General features: G+C 39.8%; 1 protein-coding gene across 2 annotated transcripts in view; it reads left to right on the top strand.

Annotated features, from left to right (window-relative positions):
* The window catches only part of ANTXR2 (ANTXR cell adhesion molecule 2), a 244,108-nt gene that overhangs the window by 142,615 nt on the left and 88,507 nt on the right, over positions 1 to 12,986 (top strand). For both annotated transcript variants that reach the window (XM_060299537.2, XM_030877975.3), the window contains exon 12: positions 9,608 to 9,703. In XM_060299537.2, the coding sequence (XP_060155520.1) occupies positions 9,608 to 9,703 (96 nt within the window). The remainder of the gene's footprint in view (positions 1 to 9,607; positions 9,704 to 12,986) is intronic.

The raw sequence follows: 12,986 nt of genomic DNA, 5'->3' as shown, positions 1-12,986 counted from the left end.
CGGGCTGCACAGGCTCCTGGGAGGGGAGGTGTGGATAGTGACCTGTGCTTGCACGCAGGCTTCTTGGTGGCTGCAGCAGCAGTCTTAGCATTTCATGCCCGTCTCTGGCATCCACGCTGATAGCTGTGGCTCGTGCTCTTCTCTGGAGCTCGTTTAGCTGGTGCTCTGAAGCCCCTCTCCTCGCGCACCCGAAAACAATGGTCTCCTGCCTCTTAGGCAGGTCCAGATTTTTTTCTGGACTCCGTCCTGGCTAGCTGTGGTGCACTAGCCCCCTTCAGGCAGTGTTCACGCAGCCAACCTCAGTCCTCTCCCTGGGATCTGACCTCTGAAGCCGAAGCCTCAGCTCCCATCCCCCACCCATCCCGGCGGCTGAGCATACAAGCCTCTCGGGCTGGTGAGTGCTGGTCAGCACCGATCCTCTGTGCAGGAATCTCTCTGCTTTGCCCTCTGCACCCCTTTTGCTGCGCTCTCCTCCGTGGCTCCGAAGCTTCCCCCTTGCCACCCCCCGTCTCTGCCAGTGAAGGGGTTTCCTAGTGTGTGGAAACGTTTCCTCCTTCACAGCTCCCTCCCAGAGGGGCAGGTTCCATCCCTATTCTTTTTCTCTGTTTTTCCTTTTTTCTTTTGCCCTACCCAGGTACATGGGGAGTTTCTTGCCTTTTGGGAGGTCTGAGGTCTTCTGCCAGCCTTCAGTAGGTGTTCTGTAGGAGTTGTTCCACGTGTAGATGTATTTCTGATGTATTTGTGGGGAGGAAGGTGATCTCCGCGTCTTACTCTTCCGCCGTCTTGAAGGCGCCACCTCCATCTCATGATTTTATGGTTTTATATTTTAATTTGAGAGACATCCTTCCTCCAGCAAACAAAACAAAGCAACTCAATATTATCTGTAGAGAGATAGTTTGTTTCTTGTTGTAAGAAAACATTGCAGGGAAAACAAGCATCGATATGGACTCTTGGGTCACTATTGAATTCCCTGGATAACTCTTTAACAATGCCTGTTTTTATTTTGAAAATAGCTAGTTGGTTTTTTTCCCCTTTTTATCTTCAATTCATGTTGCAATTTATAGGTTTTGTGGATGTTGTAATGTGTAAGGTTCCTCAGGATGTGGTTGAGATTACAGACATTTGTGGTATATGGTATCTCAGTGTTTTGCTCACTGAAATAATGTTCTTTCTCCATCCTCCTTCCTATTCTGTACCTCCAGCTGTCTTTTTTCACCTCTCTTTCACAGAAGCAGAAAACAAATCTTTGTCTGCATCCTATAACCATGCACAGTTTCTGTGTGCAGGGATGCTGAAGCTTAATGACTCATTTGGAATGTACAGGTTGTTTGCTTCCTGGAAAGAGGAAGTCTTTCTAGGTCTTGCTAGTTCTAAGGGGACCGTAACGTGACTCGAGGTGGTTTTAAGAGTAAGGTGATTTCAGAAAAAGGAACATCAGTTGTGTCAGAGATGGAGAGAAAGTTTGGCGGCACGTTGTTATATTAAATAAGGCATCTGAATATTTTCCCTTGAGAAGAGATTTAAGCAAAGCCTTGAGGAAGGTGAGGGAGTGAGCCCTGAAGACCATGCAAGGGAAGAGTGTTCTTGCGGAGGGAGCAGCTCGAACAGAGCCTAAGATGGGAGTGTATGTGGCTGGTTTAAAGAGGAGCAAGGCAGCCAGTGTGCAGAGTGGAGGTAGCTGGGGGAGGAGGCCTGAGATGAGTAGGAGAGCATGGAGGGAGGGGAGAGATCATGGAGAGTTTTGTAAGTCATTGTAAGATTCTGAGTGTTTTTCTAAGTGAAACAGGAGCCACTGAAGGTGACACGGTGTGACTGTGTTTTAAAAGGATCATTCTGACTGCTGTGCAAAAATAGACTTTGCAGGTAGGGGCCAAAGTGGAGACCTGGAGACCAATTCTGTGGCTAGTTCAGTAATCTAGGAGAGGGGATGGTGGCTCCACTGGGCAGATAGCAAGGGAGATGGTGGGAAGTAGTTAGATTTGAATATATTTTAAAGGTGGAGTCTACCGGATACCTAGACAGAGTAGATACGGGTGTGAGAGAAAGACAATAAGGACAGTTCCAGGCTTTTTCACCTGAGCAACTAGAAAGATGAGTTGTCATCAGGTAGAGACCTTTTTTGAAAAAAATGAGGAGGTCTGTTTTGGAAATGTTGAGTGAAAGATGTCCATTTTTCATCTCAGTGGGAGTGTCAGAAAGGCTGTTGAATACACAAGTCTGAAGTTCTAGAAAGAGGTCTGGATTGGAGGTGCACATTTGGGAGCTGTTGTATGGAATTAAAAAGTCAACCAAATTCCACAGGATTTTTAATGAAAAAAAAAAAGGAGCTTTTAGTAGGTAGAGCAAGAAGGGAAGGAAAGCTAGAGAAATGTTTTGTATTTATGGAGGAACCGAGATAAACTGGGTCTTGAAATGAGAGCAGGTCTTAGGCAAAGAGAGAAGAGGGGGGACCATTTTACAGATAAATAGCAAACAGAAATTGAAGGGAGGAGGGACAAATTAGGGATACAGGATTAACAGATATAAACCACTGTATACTGAATAGATAAGCAACAAGTATTTACTGTATAGCACAGGGAGCTATACCCATTATCTTATAAAACCTTTAAAGGAATATAATCTGCAAAAATACTGAATCACTATAGTGTATACTTGAACAGAATATTGTAAAGCAATTATACTTTAATAAAAACTGAATTAAAAAAATTGAAAGTAGATATATTTGGTTGGGGTAAAAATAGTGGAAGGAAAGCTTGGAAAGAGAAAATTTAGATCAGATTATCCATGGCCAAAAAAAAAAAAAAAGAGCTTAGAGTTCATCCTACAGGTCTGTGATTCCTAAACTTCAGTACACAGTGTTAAAATGAATGAAGGGAAGAAAATCTTCCACTTTCATGAGAGACTGAACTCAACTCTGCTGAGACAAAGGGCTAGAGTTTTTATTTTCCTTCCAGTTTTATTGAGATATAATTGACATACAGCACTGTATAAGTTTAAGGTGTACAGTATAATTATTTGACTTACATAACCACGGGATAATTCTTTTTTTCTAATTAGATTTAACCATTATATTGATTTAAATGCAAATATGTCTGGTGTGTGGTAGTAATATCACCATTTTATAGAAGTAGAAAGTGAGAATGGAGCTGATGAGAAAGTACCTGCAGATGTGTGCATTACACCTCTATTCAGAATAGAAGAAGACAGTGGATAATATTATGATAAATACCGCCCTTGTATTTATGTGATACCTAGCCTTTCAGGCATATTTGGATGTGATAATTAGGAGAGATGAAGTTAGTAATCTTATTCATTCTTGGATGATACTTTTGGCTCTTCACAGGCATTTGAAAAGCAAAACAAAATGAAACACCATTATTTAGCAATTGATTAATCCTTGTGGAAATCTCACAAATAAGGAACCTCCTCTGTTCTCCAAGAGCATCCGGGCTCGTTCTTACTAAGGCACTTATGTCACTGGGTTGTCATTTCCTGTTTACTTCTCGGCCTCTCTCTGCAGTCTGTGCCTTGCTCATCGCCTCCCTCTCAGTGCCTGGTCCTTACACGAGGCAGGTGCTCCAAAATTATTTGTTAAAGAATGAATGACAGTACCGGCATATTCAGTTTAAAAGTAGGGAAACTAAGGTTTGGACTTAAAAGATTTAAGACTAACTAGAATCTGAGGAGGGTTTAGACTTAGGCCGTCCATTCTTTTCGTCTGTCTCAGAAGATCTAAATGTGTCTCCGCTTTAAAACATTCAGTGAAAGATGTCTTTTTTCCCCCCTTGGAGCCACTGCTCTTCTGATTCTTTTAGAATAATAATACAAAGAACAAATTTTATAAGCACTAATTAAGTGCCAGACACATGTGCTCAGCACTTCATGATTTCATTTAATTCTCACCACTCAAGAGGAGGCTATTACTATTACCTGAATTTTACAGATGAGAAAACTGAGGAACAGAGAGCCACCTCCAATCTTTAGTGCACATTGATGCAAACACATTAGAAGATGCTTCTGCTAGTAGGTGGATCCAACCCTCAGCATGCTACACAGCTTGATGAGCAGAATATTGGCTGATTTCAGCTTTTGCTGCCCCCGAGAAAGGGGAGACTTGGAGCCTGGAGGCCCTGGGGTTAAATTGCTTGCTCAGTTTCATAGTCGAGTAAATGCTAGAATTGGGAATTGAACCCAAGTTTGTCTTCCCCTGGCCTGAATACTTGCACAATCTTCCATTCGTTACCAGGTCCTAATTTGATTTATATAAGACAGAGGTTGGCAATTTTTTTCTGTAAAGGGTCAGATAGTAATTATTTTAGGCTTTAGGGGCTATACAGTTACACTACTCAACTCTGCCATTGTAACCCAAAGGCGGCCATAGACATATAAACAAACGGGCATGGCTGTGTTCAACATACCATATACACTAGAATTTGAATTTCATGTGTTGATAATATATTTTTCTTTAAATTTTTTTCAGCTATGTAACAATGTAAAAAATTTGTTTTAGCTTGCCAGGCATCTTATGAAACAGATGAGCTGATCTGGCCTTTCGGCCATAGTTTGCTAGTTCCTGTTATGGAATATTTCAAAAGAATCTAGTAAATGAAATCATCATCTATTTTACGACTATTTTTTCTTCCCCTAGCTCTAAATTCATGGAAGCAAAATTGTGGAGGTTTAGTTCCCCATTTCTGTGTCTGTTTTATTCTAATGTGGTTGCTGTGATTAATTATTTTCTAGATAGATTGCAACAGGCTATTCACACACGTTTGAAATTTTTGAGTGATTCCTCTTTTCCCATAGTTGTTTTGCAAGTACAGTAGTGACTCTGATTTGTTTTCATACATTTGTTATTCTGTTAGCTAGAATTTCAGTTCTATTTGGCGGAGTGAAGTTTTTCGTTGTACATTATAACTTCCTTTTAATGAAGAAAAGGAAATTAGATGCAGATGAAGTTCAAAGACTGAATGTGTCCAGGATGACTAGAAAATATATTCCTTTTACCCTAAAATCAAGCTCAAGGTTCTGGTATGTCCCCAACTTAACCCTTAAAAGAGTTTTGGCTTCAAAGCCTTGGCCAACATCTGGGTACTAAATCTCCAACTGGACTCCTCAGCTAACTGTCTTTGTAGACATCTGAAAATGCTACTTGTTCAGAACTATAGCTAGGAAGAATTGATCCAACAAATGGCTGATTGGAAGGTCATCTAACAAATGGATATTAACCCAACAATTGGCCAATTCTCTCTGTTATAAAGAGGATTACTGCTTTCCAGAAATTTGTGTTTCATTATTTTCTTCAGCTGCTTCAGGTGCTACCAAGCCCTCTCAAATTCTATTTTTCAGACAAAGTTGTCTTTTCTTGTTCTTGCAATGAGCCACTCATTCGACCTCCTCTCCCTTCCTGGGCTTTCTTATACTTTCTCAGGAGGTCCTTTCAGAACCCCAGACCAGGCTAGTTCCTGCTTTGCCCTGTTTCTGTTGTACTCTCCTTCCATACTTCTCACATTTATGATTGTGTGTTCAAGGGTTGTCCCACCAACTAACCTGTGGGCTTCATGAAGACTTGTGCAACATTATAGCTTTGGCAGCTTTTTAACTGCCTAGTGTTTAAAGAGCAGCACACCTAAACAGAGGTGAGAGGCTTTTAGTTTCCACCTATGATACATAACTCTGCGTAACCAGATCTAGTTTCATCTGACTCTGCAGCATAGTATCTGCTCATAGGACTGAAATCTGTGTGTTTGACCTTTTCTTAATTTGTTGATAAAGTTATGTGAGCAATGAAATTATTTCCCTTTCATGGCTGAAGTCTTTCATGCTCTGATAACGGCTCTGGCAAATCAAAACAAAGGAACTGGGAAAGCCTAGATTTGTATGCAGTGAACTGAGCTAATGTCTGGGACCGGGGCATCCAGGGCTGTGTTTATGGCAAGTTCGGGTTGCATTAAATTCTTTGCTTACTGTGACCTGTTTTCCATCATGCTTCTCTTAAATGTGATAAAGATTAAGTCTGTAGGTCTTCAGAAAGTGTGTATTTTCATAGTCAGTTTTCTTGTAGACTAATTTTCAGAATCAGTTGAGATAATAATATTATTATACTAAATGTATGTTTGCATCTGGATGTGCATAATGTTTTGTCAGTGTTCCTAACTGGGGCATTTTTGAAAGAAAATCCAAGAATTTTGACTGCCTATCATGGCCAGCCCATCTACTTTATATTCTGTCAGTATGATTTTCCGAATTTCCTGCTCATGACACATTTGTAAAAAGAAAAAACTAACCACTAAACTTTTAGCATATTCACACCCTCCAGTTTCACGTCCTTATTTCTGAACATAGGATTTGAATTCTAAGAAAAGGGAAAAACAAATGTTCATACAACCCTTTTGGAAGTGGTGTGCACAGCCACATGGTGAGCATTTCCATGGATGTCATGGCTCGGTCCTCATGTGGGAAAGGTCTGGTGGGGAAGGCTGCATTCATTCCATACATGAACGGTCACAGGTCGGGGTTATCGTATGTAAGACCTCATATTTGAAGGTGGAATCATGAATTTATACATTTGACAACACTTCTCCCATAGGATATCATAGTTTTCTATGTATTTCTTTGACATTCTTTTCCCATTATATTCTTGTTTGTCTAGATTTCAGAGCTTAGTATAATCAAGCCTATGGAGAATTGTATGATTTGTTTGTGAACGTTTAGAATTCTGTGTAGAAAGTTGCACTTTGAGTGTTTTCATAAGTATCCTGATGTGTGCTCTGAATTACTTTCTTTGGTTTTGAGGACAGAGAACTTAGATATTTGCCAGGAAATTTCCTATAAAGTATTTATCTCCTCTCTCTCTCTCTCTCTCTCTCTGACACACACACACACACACACACACACACACACACACACATGCGCGCACGCACACACACACAGAACTTTCTGTGTGCAAGACACTGATTTAGACGTTTAGGTTACATCAGTGATCACATGTTGAGCTTACACTTTCATTCTACCAAACTGTACATCAAGAAGTTGCAAGATGACTGCATGTCTTCTCATTTCTTAAATTTTAAATTAATTTTTTATGGTAAATATGTGGTAACATCTTGAAGTGCCTTAAGAATGGTCTAATAGTAAATATTAGAGCTTCATGAAGATTGTATGTGTATGTGTCTGTGTGTGAAGTTTCTGTAGTTATTTTTGTTGTCTTCTGAAAAATAAATTAAATGACATACTCAAGGATTCTAGGTGATATTTTGGTGGTGTCTGTTTTGGTTCATTTGCAACCTAACATTAGTTACATAAATAGCTTGTATGGTTATTCCCTCTTGCATCCAGATGCAAAATTAGAAATCAAAGGATAGCTTTAATTGTTCATGTATACTTGATTCTTAATCTTTTCCTAAAAAAATTTCTGAAATTAATACATGTTTTATGGTCTATGCTGCTTTGAGAATTATTTTTAAAGTTATTTTTTTAATGGATTTACTAATACTGAAGTGCTGTTAGTAATCAACATCTTTGAAAATTGATCTGTTTGGAGATAGTTTCCAAGTCAATATATGGTAATCGCTTTTTCTTTTTTTTCCATTGTGATACTAACAAATGATATAGGGAAACTGTGACACACATTTCAAGATTTTTGTGATTAGCTATACCAAGTATATTTTGCTAGCACTCCCTAAAGTAATACTTTTGAAAAGTACCTTCTCTTCTCTTTTCAGTTATTTACAAATAACTGTTTACATAAAAATCATTATCTCTTTATGCATAGGTTATTATGTATTACAATTCAAATTCCATTATAAAATGTTCTAATTAAATGCTACCACCATTGTTGCTTCAACATCTGAAAGTCTCTTAGCTTTGATCAATCCTAACATTTCCCAAAATGGATTCTAGGAAATCCGAGTTCTATAGGATATTGATAATGTTATGAGAAAAAAAAATTGACCTGTGTTGATATAAGTTGGACTGTTCTTTTTTACTACAGAGCCATTCAGGGCTTTAAAAATATGCTAATGTGTGCAGTGCTTTTTTAAGAGAGATAGCCTGGTTATAGCTTTGCCACAAAGAGTTTATGCTTTGGGAACAACTGACTTTCTTATTTTGTAGATTAGAAAATGGAGTCCCTGAGAAATTAAACAACTTGCTTAAAATTAGACCTCCAGACTAATATTTTTAAGACAATGCTATTCTAAGATGGAAACTGATAGGTTCTTCCCACTCAGCCTTTCTCTCTGTCAGCTCTTGGGCTAAATGTGGCTGTTGCCTTGACTTCTGGGCTTGTACTACTTATTTGTTTTGAATGATAGGAAATGTATCCCTGAAAAGCTGCCTTATAAAGGCCCAAATTTCCACCCAGACAGTGTATTGATTTATTTACAGTTTTTTTTTCTTCCTTGAAATCTTCCCCTCCCCCCCAAAAAAAACCCCCCACAAACCAAACATGATTACTGGGGATCCTGGAGAGCAGTGGTTTGGAAGAGACAGCTCGTTCTCTTGGAAACTTTATCTCTGCACTAAAAATTCAGCAAACACTCTTCTTTGTTTTTGTGGCTTTTTCAGTCTTATTTATTTGGAGTTCATTCTCTTAGTAAATAGTTTTAAGTGCCAGACATGGAGTACACATTATTAAGTAGGTTGGGCATAGGTGCTGCCTTCCTAGAGCTCACAGTGAATATAGAAAAGACAAATTAAATAAAAAATTGTAGTTCATCATAAATAAATAAGCAAATAAATCAGTAAATATATTGTGATAAATTCTAAGATTAAAGTACAGAGAACTATGCCTTGTACAGTAAGGAGGGGCATTTTCTAGCCAGAAGGTACAAGGAAGTCTTCCTGAGGAAGTGGCTTAAGCTAAGCCTTATAGGATGTGGAGGTATTTGGTAGAAGAAGGGGGTCAGAGGCAGAGCCCAGAGCAGGGGTGTTAGACCTGGAGGAGATCGTCATTAGAAAGTGAAAAAGCACCAGTGTGGTTCTTGTGTGGGTAGTGAGTGAGCTGCCCTGAGGCGTCTTCTGATATATGAACGCATGAGGTTGCATTCTTTTCTGATGCATACAAGAACAATTGTTGTTGGTTTGCCACCTGATTGGTGATTTTTGATAATCATCTTGTCCTACCATTTAATAATTTTCCATTATCAAAAAGTCTGGGAAAATTCTGCATAAATTCTGCCTAGAGGTAATCATGCTTGTAACCAGAATAATCCTTTCCCAGAGACAAAAGGTAGGGACCGTACAGACCATTCGCACAAACCCAAATTGTGATTTTTCCTATTTTTTTTTAAGGCATAATTTCAAACAGTTTGGAAGATGTTTATACTAATTACTGCCTATCTTAATATACATGAAATATAAGATAAGGAAATTTAATACAAATAGATTATAATATACTTAATATATTATATAAATGTAATAAAGTAAAATATAATATAAATAGGGTATAAGGTAATTTATAGAATTTAAAGGAATATGAGAGAAATCTGGTTTAAGATTATGATGTTTTCTGTAACTTTTTCTGATGTTTCCTTAAAAAATATGTGTTTGGGATTTGACCCTAAACTTTGCTGACATCCTTGTTTTTGTTTTGTGCTTCCTCTAGTCTAGTGGGATTGCAGCCATCATTGCTATTTTGGTGTTACTGCTACTCTTGGGCATCGGTTTGATGTGGTGGTTTTGGCCCCTTTGCTGCAAAGTGGTGAGTGAGGATTTGAAATACTACTCTTTTTTTTTTTTAAACATCAAGATGTAAAGTAAGGCTGAAATATGAATCAATATTCAACAACAGCAAAGTTTCAATTAGCAAATTGAATTTTAATAGTTTTTGTCATTATAATAAATTGTATTCATGCATGCCAATAAATGTTTATTATAAAACTTCATCACAAAAAGGCTTCAAAGTCAGATTTGGGGGAAGAAGGGGAAAAGAAGGTAGGACAGGTTGTAGGAATAAAGGGTTTTCCATGCAAGTACAAAAGAATTTCAAGAAAATTGAATGATATGTTCTGCTGGATTCATTGAGAGAGGTTGATAATCTGTCAGTTTGTTTGGTTTTTTTTCAGTGCTTATTGAATGTTTCATTACTTCTTTGAAAGATCTACTATTTCAGGACCTTCTCTGTTTGCCTCTTAGAAAAACATTTTAGACATAAGTCATGTGCAAATGTTAGGGTATCTGTTAAACAGTCACTTTTGAAGTTACGACAGCTGATTTCAGGTTGTGTCATCTTTCATGTTTGAGTCAAACCGCTGAAAGAATATGGGTAATAAGCTTTCTAGCGCTACTGTAACAAATTGCCACACATTTGGTATCAAATTTATTATCTAAGTTATGTAATCACAGATCCAACATGGGTCTCACTGAGCTAAACTGGGTTAAAAGGTATCCGCAGTGATACATTCCTCTCTTAATGCTCTAGAACAGAATCTGTTCCCTTGCGTTTTCCAGCCTCTAGAAGTCACCTCCATTCCTTGCCTTGTGAGCCCCTTCCTCCACCTTTAGAGCCAGCCACGTTGCATCTTTGTCACCATTATTCTGTAGTCACATGTTCCTCTGACTCTGAGCCCAGCTGGGAAAGGACCTCCAGTGTTAAGGAACCATGTGATTAGGTTTGACCCACCTGGATAATCCAGGATGATCTCCTATCTCAAGGTCCTTAACCTTAATCACATCTGCAAAGTCTCTTTGGCCCTGGAAGGCAATTTATTCACAATTCCAGGGAATTAGGATGGGGACATCTTTATAGAGCCATTATTTTTCCTGCCACAGGGCGGAACGTTGAGTAAAAAACATCAGCACGTTTCAAGCAATACAACTTGGATTGTTCAGGCTTCGTAGAAAAGGTTATTCTGAAGAAGCGCTCCTTCAAAGCATGCTACTACCTATTTTGATAATATTCCTTTCCTTATCAGCACTTTATACAGAACTTTATATTCTGTAGGTCAGAGTAGTGTTTTACATAATATTACTAGACTGCCTTTTTCTCCCTCCCCGCTGCTGACTGATTTCCGCTTCCTTGCAACTTCAGGCAGTGCTTTGTATTACTCCTGCGTTTATTATTCATTGTACTTCAGTCTGCTTTCATGAGACAACTTTACAATCCTTTATCTCAGAGCAGTTGGCCCATGGAGGAGGCACAGAATTAACTTAGACAACAGTAGAGACAAGAAACATCCTGTCTCTTTGCTGAACTAATCAGTTTCCTGCTATAGCAATTTATGCTCAAACGGTTTCCTGTAGTAATCTTGATTGTCTTAGATATGGTGATTTTAGGCTAGCTAGCACTCTTGAGTCTCAAATTAAAAAGCAAAAAGGTGCCTTAATGTGATGTGTGCTCCTTGTTTTTCTAATTTAAACTTCACAATGGTGGATTTCCTTATTTCATTACTTTGCAATTTCATATAATACTGACCAGAGGGCTCAAAAGTGTCAAAGTGGTATTTTATTTTATATTATTATTATTATTTTTTTTGCGGTATGGGGGCCTCTCACTGCTGTGGCCTCTCCCATTGCGGAGCACAGGCTCCGGACGCGCAGGCTCAGCGGCCATGGCTCACGGGCCCAGCCGCTCCGCGGCATGTGGGATCTTCCCGGACCAGGGCACGAACCCGTGTCCCCTGCATCGGCAGGTGGACTCTCAACCACTGTGCCATCAGGGAAGCCCCAAAGTGGTATTTTAAAAGGACGCTTGTGAAGACTGAAATGGGCTTCTTTGGGAGGTTGCTAGATGTACTCAAATGAAGTCTCCACCATCAAATGGGGTATGATAGAGAAGATTCAATCATCAGGTGGTGAGAATAGATCCATTCCATCCCTGGGTCTCTGCAGACTGGGAATCATGCAGTATATTTCTTTATGCAAGGCACAGAGGGACACCATTAAGGCATGTTTTTACAATGTCAGGAGGGCTTCCTATTCTCAGAAGCATCATGAATGCTTACTAATTTCTGCAACTTACTTAATAGAGAGAAACATCTTTATTTTACATTTAGAAATACAGACTGTAGAGCAGCTAGCCCTGAATATGAGCTTGCATTTAGACCTAGGAATAAATGAATCAGAGCATAAAACTTAAACTAGGTTTAAACTAGGTTTAAAAGCAGGGAGAGAGAGAGATTAGTTCAAGATAGTGGAGTAGAAGGACATGCGCTCACTCCCTCTTGCGAGACCACTGGGACCACAGCTAACTGCTGAACAGTCATTAACAGGAAGATACTGGAACTCACCAAAAAAGATACCCCACATCCAAAGACAAAGGAGAAGCCACAATGAAACAGTAGGAGAGGCACAATCACAATAAAATCAAATCCTATAACCGCTGGGTGGGTGACTGACAAACTGGAGAACACTTATACCACAGAAGTCCACCCACTGGAATGAAGGTTCTGAGCCCCATGTCAGGCTTCCCAACCTGGGGGTCAGGCAATGGGAGGAGGAGTTCCTAGGGAATCAGACTTTGAAGACTAGCAAGATTTGATTGCAGGACTTCGACAGGACTGGGGGAAACAGAGACTGTACTCTTAGAGGGCACACACAAAGTAGTGTGTGCGTCAGGACCCAGGGGGAGGAGCAGTGACCCCATAGGAGACTGAACCAGACCTATCTACTAGTATTGGAGGGCTCCTGCAGAGACGGGGATGGCTGTGTCTCACAACGGGTACAAGGACACTGGCAACAGAAGTTCTGAGAAATAATTCTTGGTGTGAGCCATCCCAGAGTCCACCATTAGCCCCACCAAAGGGCCTGTAGGCTCCACTGCTGGCTCAACTAAGGCCAAACAACCAACAGGGAGGGAACTCAGCCCCACCCATCAGCAGACAAGTGGATTGAAGTTTTACTGAGCTCTGCCCACCAGAAAAACACCCAGCTCTACCCACCACCAGTCCTTCCCATCAGGAAGCTTGCACAAGCCTCTTGGATAGCCTCATCCACCAGAGGGCAGACAGCAGAAGCAAGAACTACAATCCTGCAACCTGTGGAAT

The sequence above is a fragment of the Globicephala melas genome, chromosome 5, assembly GCF_963455315.2.
Source record: "Globicephala melas chromosome 5, mGloMel1.2, whole genome shotgun sequence".
Classification (NCBI taxonomy): domain Eukaryota; kingdom Metazoa; phylum Chordata; class Mammalia; order Artiodactyla; family Delphinidae; genus Globicephala; species Globicephala melas.
The sequence above is the reverse complement of the archived record's forward strand: the minus strand, read 5'-3'. Positions and strand labels throughout refer to the sequence as shown.